We start from the raw sequence: 27,914 nt of genomic DNA, 5'->3' as shown, positions 1-27,914 counted from the left end.
TTACATGTAGATTTTTCCCAATTTGACTGAATTTGAAACAGTATACTTATGCTTTAATATATGCAATCTTTAAGGCCCAGATAAACTTAATAGATGGTATTTATCGTACCATTATTTTATGCATTTTTAAGTATTAAACTTTGAAAGAAAATACATTTCTAGATTAATAAAATAGTGCAATCAAAACCTTTATTAAGTTTTCTCATTAAACTGAAATGATAAACCAAATGAATGAGAAAAATGGCAGTAAAAGATTTAGCATGAAATATTATTTCTCAGGTAATGTCAAGAATATTATGAAAATATATACTTGCTTATAACTGAATCAAAGAAAATGAATGCATTTACCTTTGAAAAGCAGAGGTACTGATTGCCTTCAAACTTCGGGTTATAGGACCTTAGGCTGGGAGCTGATGGCCCCACATAGCTGATCTTCTGGTTTTGTAATGAGAGAAAATGGAAGAATCTCTCTGGAAGGAAAACTTAGGTCATTTATCTCTCAAGCTATATCTATTCCGTAATGTATATGGAACACTTTAATAGTTCTGCCTATCTTTCTTTGCCAGAGTAGAAAACAGGTTCAAAATAAAATAGTCTGAATTATCATAAAGCCAAAAATAAGAATGGAATATTTAAAATTATAATTCACTTAACCAGTGAAAACTGAACACATTAATCTTATTTAGTCAGGGACCTGCCATCATCTTTTGCATATTGTATTTAGCCAACAACCAAATTTTAATTTTTAATTAGGAGACATTAAAATATAATTAGCAGCAAATAACAGAATGACAAAGGTACAGAAATTCATAAAGGTCAAAGGAAGCAGCATTTTTAGCCATAGCAAGAAATGTTCTAACATGAATTTTGGGAATTACGGTGAGAGCTTCACCTTCCCCACATTCACCTCCAAGGCAAATTTTCTAGAAGTAACATTTCTATTTGACAAGAGTATAATGATGATAATACAGAAATAGCTGTCAAAACCAGAGAGTGTACATTCTTCCGAGTCAAGAGACTCTCAAACCTCAATAAACCTTTATCCCATGTATAAAGGAACATAGCAAATTCTAACTTAGCACAGACGTAACAAAATTAATTAATCGATCAGAGACTGATACAATTTTGAATATGCACTTTCCAGAATGAAGCAGAGGACAACAGAGACCATCTGCAGCTGTCAAACCTGTGGAAGTGAAACAATGGATTACAAAATTCACGCAGTGTATGAATTATCAACGAAAAACAAACACTTGGTCAAAAAAAGTTGGTCAGTGGCCCAACACGTAGATATTCTTAAGTATATATTTATATATATAATGATAAAAATTAGCTTGCATGAGGGTCGCAGTACATCTACTTTGAAGTTATAGCACATATACTATAAGCAATTTACAGAATTTGTCAGGTTTGCATATACAGGAATTGCAAAATGAATTAAAATACATTGAAATATAGAACACTCAAAATGTAGTTTTATAAACCTCCTAGGATTGACGGAGATTGGCCATAACCAGCACTTGCCACCATTGAACAAGAACTGTAATCAAGAAAAAGAAGAAAAATCCAAGAAAAAAGGGGAAAATAAAAAAAATTTCTCTCGTGTTATTCCTTATTTAAAGTAATGTCCTCCTTGTTGACTTGCAGTGTTGATAGTTTTGTTCCTGCCCTAAAAAGGGGGTTTTGTTTGATGATAGCTTCTGTTCTGTAGCCTTTCGATCTCTGTTTGCTTCCTGAAGATACTGGATCCTTTAGTAGGAAATCAGTGATATCCATAGTAAATATTCCCTATCCTGATGACATTCAGGCCAACCCTCGAGTAGTCAGTGAGATGATTTTAGTCGCCAAAAGAAAAGGGAAAAAAATAGATCTTGCTATTAGAAAACGTTCTATCGCTTCACACTAATTCTCTTAAAATAAAAGATCAGTGTTTTGCCAAAGAAAATATGATCAACAAAGCATGTGATAGCCTCTTCATTTATGCTTCCGGAAGCAGGCGCTCCTTGTGTAGTGAATTAGAGTACAGTGGGTGCAGGGTGGTGCTTGGAGTTTAGGGTCAACTTTGCTGTCCGCTCCGTAGATTTTACAGGCGATTTGCTCTTTGCTTTAAGAAGAGAAAGTGATATTGGAAAAAAGTCAGCACTTTAGATTAAAGCAAAGCACCCTTCACAAAGCCACAAACAAGAAGCAGGACAGAAAGTCCATGGCTTGTAGCTATCCTCGCACCTGCGGAAGAAGTTATAAGATATTCGCTCATCTTGAAGATTTCCAACGCTCCTTATTAGGCTGTTTTAAACATATACATATATATATTTAATTAGCTCGCCAGCTTGGCTCTGGTGCTCATGAATGTCTTGGCATGCACTGCAAACAACAACACATACAAAGGATTTCAGTCCCAGGAAGTTGGTGTTGTTTGTTTTGTCTGTTTTCAAACAATGCCATCCCATGGCTGGGAACACTGAGAGGGGCAAATCCAGATACTTTTCCCTCAAGTAATTCCTTGAGGATCATTCCCTAAAGTCATCTGGTTCTTCCTATAATGGTACCTTAAAACACATCCCTTTTTTTTTCCTACTGCGTGAGCATAAATCCACAGGGCATATGACACAACCTGAGAACAGCAGGTTCCTCAATGAGGGGGGAACTTGTTCTAGGGTGGGTGCATTTGGGCACTTACTTTTAGAGTGAGTTTTTTTTTTTTTTTTAATCCTCGAAATCTTGGAGAAAGTGCTATCAAGAATTGGAAACTCCTGAAAGAGCTCCAAGATTATCTCAGGGAAGAAATTGTAGTTTTGCATTTTTTTCTTCATATATTTTATTCAATAAGCTTCTAGCTACAAATGACATATCGAATACCTTTATTAGTAAAGAACAAAAATGTGATGAGGATCAAAGCATTACCTTCTTTCATCTTTAACTGGACAAAGACTAAATGTGTGTGAAGGGGGTGAGCGTGGGGAAATGCAATCTTTTGAATACTTCATCTAAATCATGTTTGTGTCCACATTGGCAATGATAAAAATTGTGGCAGAACCCCTTTTTCTCTAAAAGTCACTGTATGTAGAATAAATATTTGGGGCTTCCAAAGTAGCCATTTAGTAAACTCACATTACTGCATTTCTGCTAGGTTACTTTAGTGTTGTCATTGATTTGCCTTACTGGTAGGAGGGCTATGTATTTACCAGTATACAGTATCTGCTCACAGAAACCTAGTGACTGGAGGAAGACCCAGAGGTTAGTAGTGGGGCTCTGCAGAATGGTCCTCTATTCAAGTTGGATGACAAGTTTCAAAAAATGCAACTGTGATAGCTCAGTTCACATGCAGTTCTAAGTACAGAGATTTTACAAGGAAAATGTACACAATCTATGTAGAACCAATAACATCAGAGCTTTCCAAAATTAAACACGTATTCTCATTATCTTTTGAAGAGAAACTCTTTGACAGGGATTCATTTAATGAAAAAAAAAAAAAAAGAAAAATAAATTATTAAATGCTTCCCCAAATAGGTAATGGTCCTTGATTTCACACAAAGTATGTCTGGTATTGAATACAAGTTTTAAAATGATGAAAACAAATATAACTTGGTAAAGTAATTCACTATTTTAAATGTATTTTGTGAAATAATGGTTTTCTTTTCAACATGGGCGTTGCAGATTGGCTCAAATTTGTTGAAACTGCACCATAACTTATGTCGTCCCTTTTCTTAATTAATCAACCCTTCATAGGACATGCCCGATCCCATTAGCCCAGTGAGATATTATGGAAACAGCTGCTTCATTTTGACCCACCATTTCCTATCATACTATATCCAGCATGTGCAAGTTAAAGCGTAATTTACATGAGTATTATAACTAAAAAGAAACCCAATGATGCAGTGTAAAGAATATTTTGAGCCTACTAAAATTTTGAACTTCCATCAGACATGTAATAAACTATTGAAGCATGGTACTTTTGTTTTCAGATTGTAATCATCCAGACACTCTAGGTGCATGCATTTACTAGCATATTTTTAATTAAATGCAATTCATTTTCACTAGGAAAATTACAAAGATTTTTTCCTATATAGTGAATTCTAAAGCAAAGGTGTATTGTCATCAAATCACTGACTGTGTTTCTCTCCTTTCTGTTTTTTTATGTCTTGAATGAAAAGATATGTACTTCTTTATCTTTGTATGCCCAAAGACTTTTAGAAGTGACATCTGAGAATCTAAAATGCTATAATTTGTCCTGTGTAATTTTAACAAATAATTATCACAGTCATTTTCATTCAGATTTATGCTAATTACATAATGCCATTACTTCTTATCAAACATGTTATGGTTTATTGTATGGAAATATTAACTTTTATGTAACAAGTAAACTTCGGCCACTCTCTGCTCATTTTACAGATAGAAATGCTTTACTTTTGTGAAATACTCAGAGCCAGGGTTGCCATCAGGACCCCTGAGTTCTGATTTCCTCTGCTGCCACTCACTTTTGAGATCTTAAATGAGATACTATTTCCCCGTGTTTCCTAAAGTGAGCATAATAACTGTGTAGAATTGTCTTATTCTCATCATATTAGTATGCCAGGTATTGTGTTGTGATAGGATTGCCTGCTTTGTTTTATTTGATTTCTTTTGTTCTCTGCTGAGGCCAAGCAGGGTAATCTGTTATCCCCTTAATACAGTCACACGTTTAAGCAACTATTGCCCTCAGATAATTGCCTGTCCATTTGTCTGTTCCTAGTAGTTAGTTGTGATCTCTCTCTCCTCTGAACTTCAGCAGTATTTTCTTTTGCTAGGTTCTTTACCAGGCCTACATTGTGCGTAATTAATCATATTTGTCTTACCTCACTGATTATGCTATTAGCTCATTAAAAGCAAGGAGTAAAATTTTTTGCAATTTTAAAAATTACTTTCAATGTGTAAAGCAAGGCCTTGAGAGTTTTCAAACTTTACCCCCAACATAAAATGCTCTGTGAAGAAGAAAGGAAGATGCTATTATCTAAATTATGTGAAGAAAATTTACAGACAGTAGGCTTAGATGAAGATAGGCCTAATAGGACCTAGAGGTTTCTCTTGGACACAGACTGCCATTTCATAATGTCCTTCGACATCTGTTTAATCATGATGCCTTTCATTTGCTTTGTTTCTATGCTTAAAGATTTTCATAGTGCTCTCGCAAGTGTAATTCCCCCATCTTTGTAAGGCGGAGGAGGTGTTTTCTTCATTTTGTAAACAGAAGAGTCTGAGAAGTCTTAGAAGTCTAAGCAGGGCAGAAACTTGGCTTCCATTTCTCATCCTTTTCTCTTCCTCATGCAAGAGTGGTGTGGGCCTTGCCTCTCCTGAGATGCAGCAAGCAAGCATTTCTCAAGAGAGTGTGACAAATGAAAGCCCAACCGTGGAGAAACATGGAAAAAACCTTCCAGGTATTAACTTCACTATGGTTATGATTTCAGAGAATAACAGAAATTCCATATATTTCATTACCAAAAGAAAGTAAAATTAAAAACAATCAAAGCATAGTAGTTGAGACCTTGGCAGCCTCAGCAGTCCGGCGGAAACGGTGTGGGGCTGCTCCCCTCAAGTGGACTGCCTGTTGCCAGCCAGAGAGGGCCACTGCCTGGAGAGGTCAGGGTCTGCTTCTGCGTCACTGCCTGAGTGCCACCAGCTCCTGTTCTCATGCCCCTTGCCCTTCCATGCCCTTCTCATATGTCCGCCAGGTAGAAGTGTGGCTGCCTTTCAGCACCTTCCTTTTCAGTTTAGACCTCCGTCTGTGCTACCATTTTTTCCCTGCGTCTGCGGTCACCAGGCTGGGAGACAGTGGGCAGGCTGAACGGTGCTGCATCTCTCCACGTGCCCACACCTTACCCTCCAAAACGGCTGAAACTATTGGGGACCTGCTAGATGCCAGGCAACATGCAGTAGGCACTGTGCCTCCATCATATTGGTTAATCCTCACAACAACCCTGTGTGACAAATACGCAGATCAGGAAAATGTAACCCAGCAATGTGAAGTAACTCATCCTAGCAGGGAGCGATGCAAAGACACAGAAATGAAGAAACAGCAGTGTGGTCCATCAACACAGAGCAGAAATCTACCGCTTTCTGAAACCCCCTGGGGCAAGCAACCTTGCTCCAATACCTCACATTTGTTAAATTGAGATGCGCAGCTGTCATTTGAATGTATACTCATCTTTTCAGAGGAAATGCACTACATATAACATAGTTTGCATATAACATACTTCATACTTGATATAAAACTTAACTTTTCCCCAACTCTGAACTGATAAATATTGAATATGAAAACATTACCAGCCTCTTGGTTTTTCTATGCATTAATAAAACGTAAAGCTTGTTTGTTCTCTGCAGTGTACCAAATTTCTTATAACAATATTTTGAACTTTTCATAGCATAGACTTTTATAGCTTACAAAGGTTCCTCTGAATTTATTTAAATATTCATTTAATACCTGGCTCCACTATTATTCTAGGATTCCTTCTTCTTTTCAAAAACCTCTTCTCCAAGCTTTTTATTCAAATTTGGTAGTCTGGGCCCAGGAAAGGTTACATTGATGGATCAAAGTACTATCATTAGTTAGTGGCAGGTGGGGGATGAGAACTAGTCTTCTGGGCTCTGAGAAAGATCCCGGAAGGGGATGTGGGTATTTAATTCAAAGTGCTGAGTGAAGAAAATGAAATAAACAACTTATTCCATGTACATTTGACCAGTTCTCCAAATACGCACTTTCTCTTGGCTTTGAATATTTTCTGATGGATTAATTTCCTATGTAAATACAAGTTTAGTTGGCTTAGATATGGGGTACCATCAGTATTTTCAGGGCATTGTTCTGCAGAGTTAGGCATGATTCCTGATCGGCTTTTCTTTTCTTTCTCTTCTTGTTTGGGTATCTAATGGAATCAAAAGGAGGAAGGAAAAAGAAAGAAAACATTTTCTACTCCCACCCGCCACCCCACTGTGACTGCGTGGTCTGACTCCAGAATCCTTGTTTTGTAAAAGTGAATATGAGTGAGGGTCATAACAACAAACTTAAAAATAGAAATCCTCCAACGGTAAAAGTAGCAACAGTCAAATACTTTTCTGTCTGCGAAGAAGTCCAGCTTATGAGGAACTGAGCGTCCATTACAGCTCTTCGAGTACACAGGCCCCTTCAACATATTTCTCATTTATTACAGGTGCCAGCTTCAGAAATGAAAATCGCTGTGTGAGAAAAACTGAGCTAGCTTCTAATGCAATTTTTATTCAGGTTTGAACATACTAAATCACTGTTTAAGGGGAAAGGTCAAACAATGGAATGATTTTATCCCATAATTTTTTGAGAAGAATATCTTTTTATTAGAATGCTTATGTGTCCGGTGCCAATTTCCTCCAGAAATCTGTTTTTTAAAAGAAATGTGCTTCACTTTGACCTAATACATAAATTGCCTATTTAATGTGCTCCGGCGTGCTGGTAGCAGCTGTTTAAATTTCCTTTCTTGCTTTCCTTTAGTCAGCAAATTTACAGCTCTGTTCTAGTTATGAGGGCTCTTACTGTAGCTGAGGGAGAGTGCAGTTGCCCATGAATGCAGGTCTACAGGACAGGGTGCATGGGTGCCACTCCATTCACCAAAGACCGTTCTCTTCTGTTGCTTAGAATCCTCCTCTGCAGCTGGCAGGCCTTTCTACCTCCTGCAGCAACTGAAGAGTGGATGTGTGCAAGCAATGCTGCCTTCCTCCTGCTGGGGACATGGCACATCTGAAAACAGTACATTTTCATGGTAGCACACCCATACAAGCAAGAACTGATTTTGTGCAGATGGGATAATGGTTATGATAGAAGCTGCCAATAATTTTGAACACTTATGATTTCTTTACCTCTGGCTATGATCCCAGGAGTTAACCATAATCATTTTACTGATAGGGAACTGAAGCCGAAGGAGATTATGTAACTTATTGGAGTTTATTCAACTAGTAGGTGGTACAGGTGAGACTCAAATCCGGATTTTGTTTGACTGTAGAGCTAAGATGGTACAAATATTTACATCATAATTTCATATGGCAATTCCTCACATCTGAAAACTTTATACTTTTCCAATTCTGCCTATTAAAAATATATAGAGATATGAATGGCTTTGGCAAAATGTAAAGGAGAATAATATAAATTGGTGGAAAAACAAACAGAAACCTTTCCAAGAATGAAATTCTAATACTGCATATATTTAATAACTGCTTTAATGCATAAATAAGAATGATTTATAATTAGCGCTCCATTTACTGGTATATAGACAAATGTTGCTAAAATGCTTGAAACTATTTAGTCACAGAGTTTAAAAATGCTTCCTGCTTGTCTGCTTTCATTATTCGTTAGCATTCTCTTTATTAATCATGTATAGGTAGTTATTAATCCAGGATTTATTTGAAAAATCACAAATTTCATATTAGGAATTCCACATGTGGTTTTGTTGCCCTGATCATGAATGGTGCTAAATTTGACTAAGGGTTTCAGAAAGTATATTCAAGATGGGGAATGCAATAGAGACAAATGGCATCCATGTGCACTGGCATCCTTTCAGCGATTGTGCACCCAGAGCCCTTCCCTGGCTCAGTGAGGACAGCTTGCCCTGAATTAGGAAGCCAGCAGAAGTGCATCACAGCTAGTATTGTTGACTACTAACTGAAAAGGTCAGAGAAAAGAATAACTCGTGAGTTGAGGAAACAGGGGTCAGTTTGGCTGAATATCTGAGAAGTCGCTCATTAGTTGGTGAAATAAAGAATACCTCTCCTTATCCACGTCCTCTTTGAATGTTGCTATAGACCTCCACCGCCAATACTGTCAGAGAAAAATCTCTCATCAAAGCAGGAAAAACATCTCATATTTTTAAAGAAATGGCAACTGAGGAACTCAGAGTGAAAAAAATAGAAGAAAAAGAAAGAAGGAAAGAAACATAGCTGCAAATATGTGATTTCGTTTCCCATATATCTTCTTAGATAAATTGAAAAATAAAGATATAGCCATGATTTATAAATATAAAAACTAAAGACCAGGAGCGGTAGCTCACCCTTGTAATCCCAGCACTTTGGGAGGCCGAGGCAGGCAGATCACGAGGTCTAGAGTTCAAGAACATCCTGGCCAACATGGTGAAACCCCGTCTCTACTAAAAATACAAAAATTAGCTGGGCACATGCCTGTAGTCCCAGCTACTTGGGAGGCTGACACAGAGAATTGTTTGAACCCGGGAGGTGGAGGTTGCAGTGAGCTGAGATCACGCCACTACACTCCAGCCTGGGTGACAGAGTGAGACTCTGTCTCAAAAACAAAAGCAAACCAAAAAACTAAAAAACGAATTTTTATGGTTCATTAATGTCTGACTTTGAGGAATGAATTATTGGAGGACCTAATGTCAATAGGACCTAAAAAACATAAATTATATGGCTTCAGAAAACATACCTGTTTTAACACAAGGAAAATGTCTTAAGATTTTACCCATATTTTTTCGAAGTTTGAGCCAGTGGCTTTACCCTTTTCCTTAATCTAGCTATTTCAAGTTTTCTTAGTTAGAATGCTTTATTAATTACCTTCATTAGTAGAAGTTATCTTCTTAGCTATCAGCATTAAGTAATTAGAAATATTTGAAGCAAGATTTTAAAAATTCATGTCTCATTTATCAAGATATACAAATAAAAGGACAGAAGTAAGCCATTGCCTGGGATTTGTTCATCAGACTTCCCAGACATAATTTGTCATTAAATATCATTTTAAATAAATTAATATTATCATCCTGAATATGTAATGAAGGATAGTCCAAGGGATGTTTTTTAATCTTTTCTGATCACTGCTACATAGGCAGTCTTGAGTTGTTTTCTTAAACATTCACCAAATTACATTAAACTTCAAGTATATTCTTAGCAGTGGTATTATCCTCAGAAGTGTTTTGCACTATACATAAACCAAAACGTAATTTTCTATCCCTAAACATTTAACTCTAAGTACATGCTAAACATAATGCTAGGTGCTGCAATAACACCTAAAGTTCAAGACACAATTCCTGTCTTCACAACCCTTATAATATTTTCAGATAGTTTGAAATAGAGTGAGGTTTTAAATTCTAAAGTTTTTTTTTTCTATTTAGTGGTTGTGATTCTATTGCTCAATCCCTAAATGTTGGATTTTTCAAATTAACTATTTACAATGCTAGAAGTTAGAAAATTGCCTTCATAGCATATGAATTTGTTTAATCAGAAAAACTAAAGGTAAAAGATTATATGCATGGCTGAAGAACAGGCTCTTCAGGGTGTGTGTGTAACAGAAGCATCAAAATGAAGCAAGAAAAACACTGATCTCATAACAGAGCCCTTCACTGCACAGTGCTTGATACCTTTACATTTTAACATTTGAAGTATTTCACTGCATTATTTAACTTCATTAAAATGTTTCTCTGTGAAGCTAATAATAAAATTGCTAGACTTAATTTCATCTTTAAAATTTTCTCTACAGCTTCATATTTGTCAGCTTCATGGACTAAGAAAGCACAACTCCTAGATTTTACTATTTGCTTTAATTCAAGCACTGTTTAACCTATATTAGGTATGTTTTATACCTATAGGATTCTGAATTCATGCAAAAATGCTCTCTCAGAGTCTGTTTTGAAGCAGTTGCATTAAGTAAAACATAATACTCATTTATAAATCTTCCTGTGTCCAATTTCCCTTGATACTCCCAATGACAATGCATTGCTCCTCACTTTGATCTCCCTTGGAATTGGGGGCTGTGTGAATCATCTCATTGACAGGAAAAACGATTGCATGATATTTTATTTACTTGTATGTGTTTGATTTATTTAATCAATATGAATTCATCAAGATCACACCTATTTGCTTAGAAAAACAAGACTAACTTGATGGTCAGATTTTCCACCCAGACTCCAGGAAATAAGATATAATAAAATACAAAGCCCCTAATTTCAATGCATTTTCTGAGTAGACCATTTTCACAACAGTACTTTAGGTACATATATGTACATGTCTAGATATGTTTAAGATTTTGTCATTAACTCTATAATTATACACCATTATTTTACTTTATTTCACTTTGATATGTGTTTGCTAATTTATTTTCTCTCTCATGAGACAACTGTTTACCATTTTTTAATTGGAAAAAATTTAAATTTTCTTTTTCTACTTATAACTAAGTAATATGTTATCATTGTACAATGTTATAAACAAGCAAAACAATAAAAAATTAAAAATAACATATTGACTGCTGTACATTTTCTTTTTTTCTTTTATTTTTCTGTGCACATGGCTCAGACTGATTTAAAGCTTTGTACGCTACATTTTTTCACTTTAAAGTTTTGTATCCTATATTTTTTCACGTGATGTTACGTACTGAGTCCTTTCTAATGTCTCTAAACATTCTTTGAGAATATGATTCTAGAAACTGCTTAATGTTCACTGTATGCTTTAACACATTCACTAGGTAACTTGCCTTTTGGTCATCTGTGTATTTTCAGGTGTATGAAAAACTCCGTGATAAGCATTGCACTTCATGACTCACTATGATATCCTTGGAATTTCCTCCTGGAAGTATAATTTCAGGGACACACGGGCTGCATAATCTAAAGCCTCGTGACGACTCTTCCCTGACAAATTTTCCTTCACAAGGGAAGTACTGATTCACCATGCCAATGGCAATGTAGCAGAATGTCTGATTCACTGTAACCTTTATGATGCTTGTTGATTTAGAAAACTTTTGCCAAGATTATGTCTGTCAATTTTTTTAATGACAAAGGGTTTTGACTGGGACTGCATCAAATCTATAAATACTTCTGAAAAACCTGACATGCTTGCAATTCTGAGATGGGCCATCCAAAAACAAAGCATTGTAACTCATTTATTCAAACCTAAACTCTCTTAATGAAGTTTTTTAGTGGTCATCATATTCATACTACTGATTAGCAACCATACTTTTTCAAAAAATGATTATATATTTTATATCTTTTCCTTGTTGCTACTATTGAGGATTCAATATTATTCCTAAAATTATTTTCTACTTTGGTGTTGGAGTTATGTAGAAGGTTGACCTAAGTTTATACTTTTATCTTAATTTTATTCATATTATATGATCACTTTTAATATCTCTAAGTGACTAAGAGTGGGTTATAAAATCATAGCATCTGTAAATATTGACGTTTATTATTTTCCTAAGTATGACACAAATATTTCCTTGTTTGATGCTTTACTTTTTAGTTACATATTATTTAGTTAAATACAAATTTAAAGTTATAGCTAAATATTTTCACTTGCAAATTATTTTGTAACTTTTAACCTTCAAAGTCACAAGTATCTTATTTTATGTTAATCTTCCTATATTTGATTTTTATTTTCTGCTTAGCTTTTTAACTGGCGTTCATTTGGATATGTATTGTAAACTGTGATTATATGTCTCCTTTTGGCATTATTAATTAAATAAATCCTTCATTAATTGTTACATTTTAAAATTCATTAGATACTATTTTGTATAATTTCCGAGCTTTCCAAGTTTGTTTTTGTTTGCTTTAATCTCTATTCATATTTCTGTTTCTTTATTGTCCTCTTAAATAATAGTTATTTTGTAGCATATTTTCCTATCTGGTAGGTAAAGAGATAGAGAACTAGGGCATTGCTGAGCTCACTCACGTGCTAGGTTTACTCTGCTAGACTTTTAAAATTCAATATTTCATTTAATGCTAAAAATGATCCTTGGCAGATAAATATTACCATATCAGTTTTATACATAAGATTTTGAGGTTCAGAGAGATTTTGTGAGCAGCTCACCCAAAGTAACATGCTGGTAGATAGCAAATCTAGGAATCAAATCTATATCTACCTGGTACCATCAACTATGAAATTTTTATTATTAATTTATATTCCTATTTCATTTTTGTCTCTTTTCAAGTCTTTAAATAATACTCTAACTTGTTTATGTTTTCAGATGTATTACTAATTACTTTGTGATTTTAAAAACTCAGAAAACTTTTTTTGAAAACTTGAATTTAATTAAGATGAACACCAGTTTGTATAATTATGGCTTTAGAATATTGTTATTTATTCAGGTTGCAGTTTAAATTCTTAAAAATACTTTGGAATTTTATCATGTTTTATAATAAAGATCTAGTTACAACCTTGGGCAAGACAGCTGGTGGCTAATATGTTGTGTTTCTTTAGAGGAAAATTTATCATCAATTAATGGCATTGTGACAGAAGAAAAAAAAGAAAGCAAGCTCTGAAATTATAAACCACAAAACCTAAGCCAGAAATGGAGATCTAGTCTTCTTTCCTTAACCCATCACTTCCATACACTCAAGAAGGAAAATATTTGCCTAGAAGAACCAGGTGGTAAAAACCATTAACTCTAACCATTTCATTGCTGATAATGGTACATAAGCATATGCAATAATAGTCATATTTTTACAGCAACTAGCCACCGTTTATTCAGGGATTATTAAGCGCCAATCTTCATATGTACATTGGCAAATTCTGTTTCATGTCTCCTTAACTACAGAGGAACTAGTAGTCACAAGCAAGCCTCCTTGTGGCCAGTTATGAATGGAAAAGCCCATCCAACCTACAGCTAGGCCTTGATATTCTAGGCCCAAATAGTTCTGAACTTCAATGAGTAAAATTAAATATGGTTTGCAGGAGAATTTAACCAGTATAGAATCTTAATCTACATAATTCTGGTTCAAATATAGCCCTAGCAGATTCTTTGGCCTGTATTATCCAAATCACTCCCTCATATCTATTTTTCGTCTTATTCATAGACACTTGATTTACATAGTTGCCATTTATATGATAGAATTACAATGATCAAATTAATTTAACCTGTGTAAGCAGCCAAGTTGGATCATTTAAACAAAAATCAGCAGTAAGGGCTGAAGTATATGACTGACTCTACCTCAAAGCAGTGCATCATTTACTCACATATTAAATGAGACAAGCAATCTTCCTGCAAAGACCCTCAGCCCCTCATCTCCCTCCTCCCAATGGCTTTGACGTCCCGTGTTAAGATGAATCCTGCTGAATGTGGCCACTCTGGGCTCCTGGCAGCTGTTGCAGCAGCTGCCTCTTAACAGTCAGGTTCATATCACGGTGAGCACACAATAATTGTATTTCGGAGTTCAGAGAATCAGCATTCCTGCTGAACTACTACAGACTCCACACATGGAGACACAAGTACCACCTTCACTGCAGCCAGTTTCCTTACAAATACCAGCTGTTGATCACAGGAGTGAACAGATTCACAAAAGTCCACCCCAACACTGGAAACAATAAGAGCAACAGAGCAGAGCCTCTAAAAAAAGAATTTTGTAGCATGACACAGATAGATATACAGATATATACCTCATAGTAAATGATAAGAAGAAATTTTTTTTACTCTGAAAAACTTCAAAAAGCTAATGATTCTTTTAACTTTTGGAACATAGCATGCTTATTTCTGGTTCTACAATCATGCTGGTTCAGTAGGCACTGGGTGGAGTCCTGGAATATGAATTTTTAATAAGGTCCCTGACGAGTCTGGCATAGGTAGGCTGCACGACTCACTTTCAGAAACACTGTTTGGGAGTCTTGATCAGTTCTGGAGTAGTGGCAAAATTATCTAATTATGAAAACATAATTATACACACACACACGCACACACACACAAAGAACATGAGCCCCACTTGTTCAGGGCACATAGAGGAACTGCAAAAGCAAGTCACGATATTTGTAGCCAAGAAGTTATAGTTAGGGTGATCAACTGTCCCGGTTTGCTTAAAACTAAGAGGTTTTCCAGAATGTGTGACTTTCAGCACTAAAGGTCCAACAATACAAGGCACAGTGAGGGCTTCAAAGTAAGTATAAACAAATTGCTGAGAACTTGATGAGTAACCAATTCTGACAAAGAGAAAAGGGGAAAGCTTTAATAAAGGAGTTTTCATTTTTGTAGGAACTCAGCAAATAGGGAAAGGAAACAGCATTTGCAAAGCCATAGAGGTAACAAAATATCTGAAAACATTCCTGCAACACCAAATGGAAAGACTGAATGAGATTAGTAACTCAGAAGAAACAAGGCTGGAGTTAGACTACAAAAACTAATGTTGGCACTTTGAAAATAATAATCATTTCATACATGTCTGTTGTGATATGTCCCTTGTATTAGAGTTAAAACAAGAAATTCTTATTGGAATAGATTGGATTAGATTAAGAAAATGAAAAGAGCCTGTGTTGACAATAAACCAGTATTGGTTAGAACAGAAAAGATGCAGTTTCTCAAGGATGTTTTAGGGAGACAATTACTAGGACAATTCAGTGTGTCAACTGACAGAAGAGATGAGAACATTTTCAAGGCTTCCTCAAGACCAATGACTGTGATGAATGCTATTAAAACAGTTTGGGGTCATAGGAGGAAGAACATTTCTTTTTAGTGAGAAAGCTAAGATAAATTCAGTTTTGAATATTTGAGTTTTAGATGTCTTATCTGAGTATCTACCAAGAAACAAACCTCACTACAACATAGTGTCTTAAAATGACAGGAGATCATCATCTGTCTCTGTTCTGCATGTTGTCTGTGCTTAGCTGGGCAGCGCTCACTTGGGCTCCCTCGTGCTGCAATGAGACAGCCACTGGAGCTGTGACTGGAGGAAGGCTGGAATGGCTGGATACCCAAGGTTGCTTCCAGGCTTGCACACCAAGGGCCATGGCTGAGCTTCACTCAGTAAGGTGGCTGCACTGCCTCCACAGTGGCTGGCCTCCAGGAGGGCTCAGCAGGTACTGCCTGCCCCTGTAAAGGATAGGTCTATAATTGGCACAGCTCACTTCTTCATACTTTATTGGGCAGAGTGGTCACAGGCCAGCCAATGCTCAGGGGAAGGAAAATAGGCTTCATTGGGTGAGATGGAGACAAGTGTGCAGACATTCTTACTCTGCCACAGTTCTTGCAGGACATATATGTAGATGCTTTGGGGACAAGAGTGAATATGAGTATGGATCTACAGAAATGAGTCAGAAGTACAAAGGTGAATGGAACAATTTTCTAAGAAAATTTAGCAGTCAAAACCATGGAAGTGGATGAGAACATCAGGGAGTTGACAATGGGAAAAGAACTATATTTAAGAGAGGAATTTAGTGGGGGAGGCCAATAAAGGAGAGAGGGCAATGCTAGGAGCCAGTAAATAGGGGACCAGCCAGCAAAGAGAAGAGAGGTAAGAGTGTCAGGAAAGAGTGATCAAGGGAGAAAGGTCACCTAGAGACTGGGAAGGCTGAGATGCGAGAGGGCGGGGAATTGGAAGCCGGAGACACCAGTGACTTGCATGACAGCGTTGGGAGTACGAGTGACCTGGGCAATTGACCTGGAGGAGCCAGCACGCAGCTCTGCACACCAGGGGTTGATCCACGGCCAGGTTGGGGAGGAGGAGCAGGAAGCTGCTTCACAGTTCTGTGTGACCTTGGGAAGGTGGGGAAGGGGTCAGTAGAAAAAAATGAAGACAGAGAGAAGAAAGGAAGGACTGGTAGAGGTGGTCTGTGGAGGAGATGTTTGACTTCTGGAAGGATTGGAGACACTGAATGAGACAGGAAGAAACCAGTAGAGAATGGCTTAGTATATTGGGGTATTTGGGGGCACAGTGGAGTGGCATTGAGTCCTGTGTGCTCTGCAAAGAGGGACCTAAACCACCCCATCCTGGTCAGGATCCTGGGACTTCCACAATCAGTTATGCTTGGTGCCACCCTCCTCTCCGAAAGGTCTTTCTTCACCATATTTGCTTGTGTGAGCTCTCCCTATCCTCCAAGCCCCTTCATCCAGGTTGCCCTCCCTGACTCCTCCAGCAAGAAGCAAGAATTCACCTTCTCAGAACATCTATAGAACATTTCTTCTGCTTCTAACTTTATGTATTGCTTTCCTGATAACATCATATTTATTGGCATCCTCTCTTGATAAGCTTCTTGCAAATAGAGCCAAAAAAAGTGGGCAGAGGGGAATAGGTTTGATATGATCTAAGTTGGTCATGGTACACAAAACCGGAGAGTGTTCAGAACAATTGAAGACGGCAAACTTTAAAGGGATTGCAACAGCAAAGTTTTGTTTATCTGTTTGCCTAACCGTTTTGCTTCAATATTTTGTTTTAATTGTTGATCACAAAGTGGAGGTAGAATTCAAATAATTTTACAAGTAAAGGATTCACAAAGATAAAAAAGAAGCAATTTTAAGTGGGAGGGGAAAGTCACATGCTCAAAAACTGTTGGAAAATACCTTAAATAATAGTTAGCTTTATCTTGTGATAGGTAGATAGTCATAGACTATCTTTTCCATCTTCCTCTATTCATGTAAATCTCTGCTCTAGAAAAACTGGTTAAATTAATTGTATGAAAATTTGAAGATTTTATATAAAATTATTTTCAGCTAATATGTTTTCCTTCATAAAACAGAAATTCGACAGAAAAATAGTATCAATTAAGAGGTAAGTGCTTCAGTTTAAATAATTTAGTCAACTAAGTCAAAGATTATGATGAAAATAAAGGGTCAAACAGGCCAGCTTTTTGTGACAGAGGTTGATATGACAGTGTCCCATATACCATAGATGAAGGATGCCTCTTTGTGTCAAACAATAAAAGATAAAAGGCTAGTACAATATAGCTATTGACTTCCAAAAGTAAGATTTTGATTTTTGTGCCTTCACCACATCTTGCCTTTCACAGAATAATGAAATAAAGATGCATGATAAATGGAATGTACAAATATCTTGTTTTCTTGCAAACTAAAATACAAACTCCTTGAGGAGAAGAAGTGTGTCTTCCATGTTTGTGTCCCTATGCTTGGTATGTGAGTTCCTGGGAGGCATGGAAGGTGAATAAATGAATGAATAAATGAAACATGGGTATTGAAATAAGCTTTATTTGAATATAATCTGAAAATTTTAAGGCAAAAATCATAAATCAGGATGTGGGTATTACAGTGAATATAGTATATAAATATCCACCTCAGATACTGAATTATATATAATAATTGTGCAAGTATAGGAACTTACACATAAGTCAGTGGCTGGGCTGCCCCAGCTTCTGAAATAGAAATTAGAAAATGTCGATAGAAGTATATAAAAATATTATCCAGTATTCACTGGTTGGAAATATTGAAATTAAATATTTTGAGATATTTCAGGTTACTCTTTGATACAAGCAGATACTTTTAGTGAACAGGACTTTTAATGAATATAAACTTCATGAGTCATTTGTTTCTCTCCTTCTATCTTTAACTCTGGAAAAAGCAATTTTGTATCTAACAGCAAGGCTGGTAATGGGATGAGAAAAGAGCAGTAATTTTCATTTGAAAATTGTTAGAAGAGATCTAGAGTTTATCATTTAGCACTAATCACAGCGCTAAGAGATATTAAAATAAAATAAATAGATAGTTTCAGATTGCATTATTAAACCCCCAAAGCTAAGAAAATATTCTAGAAATAGATAAAGCATTTCACTGTACCCTTGGAATTCTTCACTTGGAATAGATAAGCTGTTTGATTTTATTCTGCCGAACAGATTGATGACATCTAACTTGGAACAGTCTATGTAGGATAATATTAATAATTTCACTTCCATGATTGGAGTTCTTGCTAATTAGGTTGTAAACTGTCTGCTTAGTCTACTCTGTAATTTTGCCTGTAGTGTCTAACTTCTTTTCTGATAATGTGAAGAAATCTTCCTGAAATAATAGTCACAAAGTTGTAACCATCATTTGGTTACCATTATAATTTAGCATATACCTGTGTGTTTTGTGTGTATGGATACACACACATATGTTCCAGCTATATTAGTTTTTCCTTTAATTTGGGAAACAGAAAAGATGATAAAGAAAAAAAATTAGACAAATCCACACACATTGGGCTTCACAGAGGCTAAGCCATCTATTCATCAGACTGACATAAATTGCAATGACCAGGGCATGCCAGGAGAGTTGCTCATCTACATTATAAGGCAGGGCAAACTCAAGAGAACCCTAATCCAAGTGCCCTACAAATATGCAAATCACATCCATTAGGAAGTAAAGCATTAACAGAAAACCTATTTTGGCATACAGTGTTTTAAAAACATTTAAAAGCATTGTTCACAAGCAAGGACTTAAAGATACAAACTTATATGTATTTCTACATGTATATATATTTGATATATATATTAAAGTCTATATTTGATTAGGATGATTTCTGAGATATGTGTGTGTGTGTGTGTGTGTGTGTGTGTGTGTGTACGTATTCAGGATGATATGAGATCTCAGAAATCATCCTGGTGAAGTAATCAGACTTTTTAATTTAATGACTGAAGAGGTCTTAAATAATATTAGCAATGTAATTTTCCATTACTGATGGTAGCATCAATACTTCTTCAGTGATAAAATATAAAGGGAAAAACCTAAAGAAGGATGAAGTCGGTATGTTTGTGCTCCCTTCATCCCATGTCATGTGTTTGAGGAAAGCGTGATGGCCGCGGGGTTGTGCAGGGTTCTGCTCATTCCACGAAGCCTTTATCCCACATCAAGGTTAAAACTTCTATGCATTTCCATTGGCTGAATGACTGCATACATTAATGCCATTCAGAACAGCTTTAACTTGCACAGCTGCCTTCAGAATCCTGTGACTAAGCTTCTAAATTGGCCTGGAAGGCACATTCACAGGAGTTGCCTTATCTCTGCACCACTTACTGTCTTCAATCCCCCCTCTGTCCTTCCATTATCATCATCACAGGCAGCTGAGGTTTCTCCTTCAAAATCAAATAGTCCTGCTTGGAGGACTTGGAGAATAGTCCTGCTTAGAGGTATGGGTCGCTGAAAATGCATGATATGGCATGTCTCTCTCATTTACATTTTGATGAACTGAAAGCCTCTTAATTTGGGTCATTATCGATACATAAATCTGTAGAAAAAATGAACATGCATTTGTAATGTAACCAACATTACATGATTTATTGTTCTTATAATGTGTAAATACAGAAAGGAAAAAAACCAAGAGTCCAGCTCTCAGATGCCCTGGAAATGCAGCACCACTAGGGGACTCATGGGGCGCACCCACATGCTTTGAGCTCTGAGTGAATCGGTGCGGGCTCAGCAGTCACCTCTCAATCACTTGCACTGAACTAGGTCTCCGATTTTAAAAACCATCATTCACAAATCTGTCTACTCTATACAACTGACCTTTCTGTGGAGGGTTTGTGAATGGTAAAATAAAAGGCTCGAAATGGGTTTCCATACCTGATTGTGGACTTTGTTTGGGCATTTTGGCTACCGCTTGAGGGCTGGAGGTGGAGTGCGTTCGTTGGTTGGCAGAGCCATGGATGCTGCTGGGGACAGCTGCGGAGACGTTCTTGCGGGGCTTCATATCCTGCAGCCACATGGGAGAGGCTTCGAAGGCCTGCATTCTGCGGGCATGGCTGTTGGCATTGACTTTCAGATAGGCCTGGGCCTTGTGTTCCTGAAGCTCCCCGTAGTTGGCATCAGTCACCCTGCACTCGTATAAGCCTTCATCCTTTTTCCTCACTTTGGAAATCTGAAGCTTGTGGGAGATGTCATTGCCTTGGACTTTCACTGTCTGAAAAATTGCAGGTAAAAAAAAAAAAATAAAGCGCTGCATCAAATGATTTTGTTCCCATTTTTTTCCCCTGAGCTTGCTAACATTGGAAAGCTAAAGGGTCTTAATGGCCCCATAGCCATAGTGAAGGAGCTTTTTATTTCCTTAACATCACATCCGAAGGCCTTGGTTATCCTATTCCACCAACCACTGCACTTGCAGACTCAGGGGATAATTAGTTCAATGCAGCCAGTGCCAGATTCTGTCGGCCATATGCCCCCCATTGTCCACATGCCAGTAGCAGCTCTGTCATTTTTCCATCATGGGATTGGCCTTTCCCTGCTTAACTCAGTTCAATGAAGCACAAACCAATAAGGCCAACTCTATAGGTGAAACAACCTCTTTCCTTCCCTGTGGGCTATAAACTAACCCCCTCAACTCTGAGACATCACAAAAGTGTTTTGTTGGTCATGGGTTTGAGTGAGAATGCACTTGTATCCCCACACTGGGATGACTATTAATATTTTTTCTTCTTAAATTTTATATGCAGTCTTGCCTTTAGTCATGGGGTGGCATGACTTGGGGGTACAGCTTCCTATCACCTGAAGTCTTGTTGCTCAAAGTATGTATCCCATGCCATTATAGGGACTTTATGCTACAGGGACTTGGGATGCCATCGATAAAACATTGGCTTGATTTTCAAAATTGAAATTGGCTTTCTTATTTCTTCTAATAAGTTTTATTCCAGATTAATAGCAAGATCAGATATCTGATAGATATACTAGATATAATATATGATTTTCTATTATATATCATATATTATATATATAAGCATCTTTGTCAGAACAGTTAGGTTTAATACATAATCACGTGTTCTTCATAACTGAGACAATTATAGGTTTCATAAGACATTTGGGATTCAAGAATTTGGTTGATTTTGAAAGATACAGAAAAGAAATGAAGGAGGCTGAAAGTTATTTTTTCTGCTAATGGCCACTACACTACACTTTCAAACAGCCATAAATTATTAGAAAAACCTGAGAAGCACTCATCTGTTTTTACATATAGAGGTATATATACAAATAATTTCCAACAATTGAACCCTATGGGTTTAAGTGTATATAAAATTACATATAAATACACTAATACTATAAAAATGGAAATGAATACTTCCACATTTATTCTGGGTTAAATCTCCTAATAAAGTTTGAGGTAGCTAGAGTCTTTATATTATTATCCCATTTTATAGTTGAGTAAACTGAGGCTTGGGGTGTTTGGGTCAGTGATTTTCAACACTGAGTGTACATTAGAATCACCTGGGGTGCTGTTAAAAATACTGTCATGTGGAGTAATACAGAAATATTAAGTCTGCACCTCTAGAGGGTGGAGCTTATATCAGTATTTTATAACAACTCTCCTGGGAATTCAAAGTTAATAACTGTTGGTTGAGAACATATGTTCAAGGTCACACAGTGGGTAAACAGGGAACAAACTACTTTCTGCCTCAGTTTGTGTCTAAAACTCTCTCCCACTCATTAACTTTTATGCACTATTGGCATAGGTAATACCATCAACAGTGGTGTGTGTAATCATGTTTCTCATTGTATGCATCAGAGGTCAGGATGTATGAGACTATTTTTGTTACTGGCCTTTAGATATAGGGGGATGGGTGAAGGCTGAAGGAAGAACAGTCACCAAGCAATCTATCTAGTTATATATGTATGTGAAAAATAAAATAATTAAGAAAAAACTAGATTTCACCAATAAAGCTTTTCTAATATTGTAGGAAAACAACAGTTTCTGTGATATAAGAATAATTGAAGTATTCTAAAAAAGTCAGTAATTTTATGAGTTTTAAATCAGAGTTTATGGTTGATATTTCATCTTTGTCATTTTTTCTTCCATGTTGAGATTACACATTTAGATCTCAGAATTAGATTCTATGTACAATATATTTGTACATTTTTAGTTATGATGCAACTCCAATCTTCTACCACTTTATGCTATTGTAAGAGCCTTAAAATACATTTTCTTTTAAAATGTATTTTAAATCCCAAAATGTATTTGGGATTTAGATTTCTAAAAACAAATAATAACGATATGTTTATGCTTAACAGATTTCTTCCTTTTGTATTACATAATTGTTTCATTTCTATTTATCAAATGAAACAGTATTATTAATATTAACTGATGCTATGTGGCTTCATTTGAGGTAGAGTAAAAAAATAAGACTTTCATTTTTTAAATTTTACACACACTTATTAAAAGTAATAAGCAATAGAGTGGAACTGTAAGTTTACATTTTCAATAGGTCAAGCTCCTATAATAATGGTTTTACATTTATATTGGCTTTTGGCATTATATTTATATGATTCTGAATAACAGCACTGGAAATACATTCCATGCATTAAAGTGACATTCAAAATTTAGTTGTTTAATTTAATCACAATTTCAGTATCCTGTTGGATGCTTTATATTTTTCTCCCTAAAAATATTTTCCTCTGCTAGTGTTTTACTTTCTACTGAAATATAATTATTTCCATAATTTTGAATAGATGTTAGCATTGTATTTACTCTTACTGTTAGGTAAGTTACAAAAAGCAATGAAAGAAAGTGTCACACAACCTCTCTGGATAGCAAACGATTCTCTAGAATGTTTAGATATTTACGTGACTAAAATATGTAATTTTCTTTAGGGATTCTAAACGTGCTTCCATTTGTATGTATCTAGTGAGGCAAGCAAGGGGCACCCGGCTGTCCTGCAGCGCTGGCAAGCCGCCTTCCCCGGGACACGGAAGGGCTGTGCGTCCCGGGCCTGGGCCCGCGGTCCCCGGCGCGCCCCCGCACTCACGCTGATCTTGGTCCCGTCGCTGTCCGGGTCTCTGTCTGGCAAGAGCTCCACCTGCGGGCAAGGAGCGAACGCTCAGTCCCGCGCCAGGCCAGCCCGACCGCCAGCCCCCACGCGAGCACAGCCTTCGCGGCTCCGGGCAGGGCCGTCAGGATGACCTGGGGACAGGGGAGCGACCAGGGGCGTGGTCACCCCCTTCCAGGCCCCTACCGCACCGCGCCCACGCTGTCCCCGGTCTGCCCTACACCGTCCCCGCGCCGTCCCCATGCTGTCCCCTGCGCCCTCCCGGCGCTGTCCCCGGAACCGTCCCGGCGCTGTCCCCGCCGCTCAGAGGCTGCGCTCCGGAGGTTGGGCCGGGAGCCACAGGGTCTTTTTCGCGGGTTGACCCGTGCGGACGCTGGCCCGGAGGTGGCGCAGGCGCCGGGGGTGGGGCGCCGGCGTGAGTGAGGGTGAAGTGCCCTGGGACGAATTTCTGCGCCCTTGCCCCGGCTGCCATCCCGCCCGCCGTCCCGCCCCGGGGTCCTGGCCGCAGATTCTCTTGCTGGCTCGCAGGGGCTCCGCCTCTCGCTCAACTAGGTCTCCCTTCTCGCCCGGACCCCCTTCCCTTCTCCCCTCCTCCCACTATTTTCCTTTTCCTCTTCTCCTCCTTTCTCCCCCTCCTTTCCCACCTCCCCACCCTCTCTCCGGCCTCTTCCCAAGTCACCTTCCGTCCCCTCCATGCTCCCACTCCGGTAGTCCCTTCTCTCCTGCTTCCTGTCTTCTCTTCTTTCCCTTCTCCACTCTCCTCCTTCTCTCTGCCCCTTCTCTACTCCCTCTCCCTTCTCTCCCTCTCTTCCTTTCCATCCCTCTCCTTTCCCTCTCCCTCCTTCCGTCCCTTCCCTCTCCCTCCCTCTCTCCCTTCTGTGCCCTGTCTCCCCAGCTCTCTCCTTCTCCGTCTCTTCCTCCCCCCTTCGGCCTCTCATTCTCTCTCCTCTCCCACACCTTCCCCCCTCTCACCTTTCTCCCTCTCTCCCCCTTCTTTCTCCCTCTACCCCTTTCTTTCTCTTCTTTCTACTTCAATCCTCCCTACCTTCCTTCCCCCTCCCTTCTCTCTCTCCCTCTCCCCCCCCCGCCTCCTTTTCCCCTACCCTCTCTCCCTCCCCCCTCCTTTCTCTCTCCCTCCCCTCTCTTTCCCTTCCCTCTTCCCTTTTCCCCCCTTCCCGTTCTCTTTCCCCTTCACTCTCTTCCCGTCTCCCCTTCCCTGTTTCCCACCCCTTCCTCCTCCCCCCTTCCTCTCCTCCTCTCCTCCTCCCCTCCCCACTCCAATCCTCCCTGCCCTCCTTCCCCTTTCCCTTCTCTCCCTCTCCTCTCTCCCTCCCTCCCTCTTCTCCCCTTCCCTCTCTCCTCTTCCACCTTCTCTCTCCCTCCCTTCTCTTTCCCTTCCCCCTCCCCCTCTCCGCCTCTCTCTCCCTCTCTGTGCCTCTCCCGGCCTCCCCCTTCCTTCTCTCCCTCTCTCACTCCTCCATTGTCCCCTTTCCTTCTCTCTCCCTCTTTTCCCGACACCCCACGTATCTGTTAGATTTGGAGGTGAGAGGAGCTGGCCGCTCCGGTTCTCTGGTTGTTCAGCCCGGGGACTGGGGTCCCAGAGGGTGCCTTGTGCCCCGAGAAGGGAGAGGGGGTGGGGCGGGGGGTGAAGGCCGCCCACCGATTCCCCTCCCCCTCCTTCCGTCCTGGAAAGGGGCTCGCGGATGTCCCGGGAAGCGGCAGCGCGGTAGGGGCAAGGCGGGCATCTTCCTAAGAACCAGAACTTATAGGAGGAGGCGCTTCCCGGTTTACCAGGAAGAAAATGGGCAGCAGGACTTCCTTCTGGGTTTTAACTTCGCGTCCCCAGGACAAATTCCCTCTCCCTCCCTGGAAGCCCTGGGGGTCACTCGCTTCCACAGAACCAGGCTGATCCCCAGGGGTGCCCAGGCAGCACCTCGGCCCTCAGTCCCGGGCCGGACACCCTGAGGACCCGGCAAACGAAGGGGAGACGCGGGGTCGGCGGGCTCCGCTACCTGCGCGCCGGCCCCCTGGGCCCCGGGCTCCATTTCCTCCGGCCCCCGCAGGAACCACCACTGGATCTCCAGATACACCGAGGCGGAGCCGCTCTGGAAGGCGCAGGACATCTCCACATTCTGCCCCTCGGTCGCCGTCACGTTCCGCGGAAACTCGGTAAATTTTGCTGCAAAACAGAAAGGCATCCTTTTGGAATATCCACACCCCTCTTCCCAGTCTCTTTCCTTGAGAGCTCGCTGCATTTTTCCGGGACTTAAATAACAACAAAACCCCTCTCTTACATCCTCGGCTTCGTCTGGTTCCCCCAGCCCCCTTCCTTTGCCTCTTTCCTGTCTAACTTTTGGTATCATACCTAAATCACTATGTTGTTGATCAAATCCAGATAATGGAAAGGTTAACAAGCTTGCCAATAACTCTGTTAGCCAAGATCCCCGCAGGTAGATCCAAATACCTTTTGTCAGATTGCAGTATTCCGCAAAATTTACTGAGAGAGTTAGTGAGATACAATTTAGACAATCTGTCAAGTTGATATATGAGGAGAGTCTCTTGCCTCTAAGTTTCTAAACAATCTACCACTAACTGGATGTTTCATGTAACACAGTAGATCATGATTATCTGTCAAAATGCACATTCCTGATACAGCAGAACAGTTATTAGCAACACCAGTGAAACACGCCTGCAGGAGTGAAACTTTATAAACTGTGTATGTTTCCTTCTCTCCAAATTAACCTTTATTTGTTCCCATCGAGTCACTGTATTTCGAACTACCATACATCCTAGGATGTAATGATCACACATCTAGGCTGAGTTCAGATTAAATATTATTTAGAAGTCACTATGGCCATGTTTCTCAGCCTTTTCATTACCAACCTTGACACTGCTGGTTGGCATGATTCATGAAACCATGGTGAAACTCACAAAAATATAATGTTTCCTTCCCCCTAAAGGCATTTCTTGAACATGCAATGCTCTTATCTTGTTACCAACATGGTTGTTCTTATCTTATCTAAGGGGCACTTTGCAAAGAGCTGATGGTTCCCTAAAAGTAGTCTTGGAAAGATTTGTATGGCCAATGGAAATGCACAACCACAATGCACACTTACTGAGAGGAGGGCTGTGAGGACTGCAGAAATGATTTGGGGTGGATGCACTCCTCCCCCCCCTCACCTCACCTCCGTTTTAAAGAGAGACATGGTCTCTTTTCAACATTTTATGAAATCCCAAAAATAATCTCTAGTGATATGAAACTGTGTTTATACCTAAAACAGGGAAGCTATTAAGGAGACATTCTAATCGGAAAAGGACTTTTCTATTCTAGCTGGCAGAAGGAGTATGGCATTTCTGCTTGCAGAAGTGATGCAGTCTTTTGGCAGCAGAGATGTGATATGTTCATGGTGCTGAAACGACCACTGCAGCCCACGAAGTCCTGAACAATCGGGTTCAGCAGACTGCTGCTGCTTATCATGCAAGTTGTGGCTTTTTAGGGGTCCTCAGAGGAGTCTGTCCTTTGATAAACACACATACAAAAGGAGTCACAGGGACCTAGAAAAGGGAAACTCTAAGCCCAGTCTGACTACACAAGGAAGAGGGACTGGTAATGGAGAGTCCCCATATCCAGCCTTGTGTTTGTTTGTGATGATTATGTATGCATGAGTGGCTACCCTATGCATGCACACAGATAGAAAGCACACACACACACGCACACACACACACACACCACATCGACCCTGTGTTTGTGCTCACCGAGGAGCCCACCTCATTGTCAGGCACCAGCTAGATTTTCTCTCCAGCCTAGCTTGTCTACAGTTTAATAAACTTTAAAGAAAATCGTCAAACAGAACACTATTTATACAGCCTAAGCCCACTGTTACTTGCTAGGAAGCTTATTCTATCTGCCTGTCCATTCTTTTTGAGTGTAAGAAACACACACACACACACACACACACACACACGCGAGCAAATATATATTTGCCATTGAGCACAGACTTACCGTGAGAAGAAAGCCCTTGTTGTACATATAAAACGGAAAAGAAAACAAATCCAACATACGCCAAAAAGATCCCCATCATTCCAAAAAGGGAGGGGGGGGTCACATCAGTGTAGCCAACAGCCTAAAAGCCCTGAAAGAAAGGCGTGCGAGTGGATGGCAGGTTCTGTCTCAGAGCCCTGGGCGCGACACTACAAACATCCTGCTGCTTGCTCGGCGAGGGCTGGCTGTGGGGAGAAGGGACTGCGATTCTGGAAGGTTAGAACCAGCTGGCTGGGATTCAGCGAGGCTTCCAGCGGAGCCCAGGCTGGAATCGCTGCGAAGTGTCTCGGCTGCCTGGCTGCCTGCTTCCAGCTACCTGGCAGCTCGTCCAACGTCAGCCCGCCGCTCCGGCTTGCGTGATCACTGCCCTCCCTAAACACGGAGCCGGTTTGGGAAGTGGGGAGTGGGCAAGTGGGGCGGGCTGAGGACTTCGCCGGGCTCGCGGCGC

The 27,914-nt window shown here is 39.4% G+C and overlaps 1 protein-coding gene across 5 annotated transcripts; it reads right to left on the bottom strand.

The window, feature by feature from the left end:
- Positions 1 to 159: 159 nt before the first annotated feature.
- Positions 160 to 27,914, bottom strand: VSTM2A (V-set and transmembrane domain containing 2A). 5 transcript variants are annotated; one of them, XM_023232047.1, is made up of 6 exons: positions 27,428 to 27,914; positions 25,437 to 25,603; positions 23,404 to 23,454; positions 20,237 to 20,573; positions 16,353 to 16,562; positions 160 to 2,104 (listed from the first exon to the last, which is right to left on the bottom strand). In XM_023232047.1, exons 1-6 carry the CDS (start codon positions 27,504 to 27,506, stop codon positions 2,016 to 2,018), a joined length of 933 nt encoding a protein of 310 aa, XP_023087815.1. In that variant the 5' UTR covers positions 27,507 to 27,914; the 3' UTR covers positions 160 to 2,015. The 5 variants fall into 5 exon arrangements, with proteins under 5 accessions (XP_023087815.1, XP_023087818.1, XP_023087817.1 ...); XM_023232050.1 differs by lacking the exon at positions 16,353 to 16,562 and having other exon boundaries at positions 160 to 2,226; XM_023232049.1 differs by lacking the exon at positions 16,353 to 16,562.

This window comes from Piliocolobus tephrosceles, chromosome 8, assembly GCF_002776525.5.
Source record: "Piliocolobus tephrosceles isolate RC106 chromosome 8, ASM277652v3, whole genome shotgun sequence".
Lineage (NCBI taxonomy): Eukaryota > Metazoa > Chordata > Mammalia > Primates > Cercopithecidae > Piliocolobus > Piliocolobus tephrosceles.
Note: the sequence above shows the minus strand (reverse complement) of the source record. Positions and strands in the feature narration are given on the sequence as shown.

What these genes read in the sequence shown, in the direction of transcription:
- VSTM2A (XM_023232047.1), bottom strand. Translation starts at nt 27,506, where the DNA reads ATGATGGGGATCTTTTTGGCGTATGTTGGATTTGTTTTCTTTTCCGTT. An exon ending in GCGACGGGACCAAGATCAGC is followed by an intron (nt 20,574 to 23,403) that starts GTGAGTGCGGGG and finishes GCAATTTTTCAG; the next exon opens with ACAGTGAAAGTCCAAGGCAA. An exon ending in CAAACAAAGTCCACAATCAG is followed by an intron (nt 16,563 to 20,236) that starts GTATGGAAACCC and finishes TGTCTCATTCAG; the next exon opens with TGTCTCCAATCCTTCCAGAA.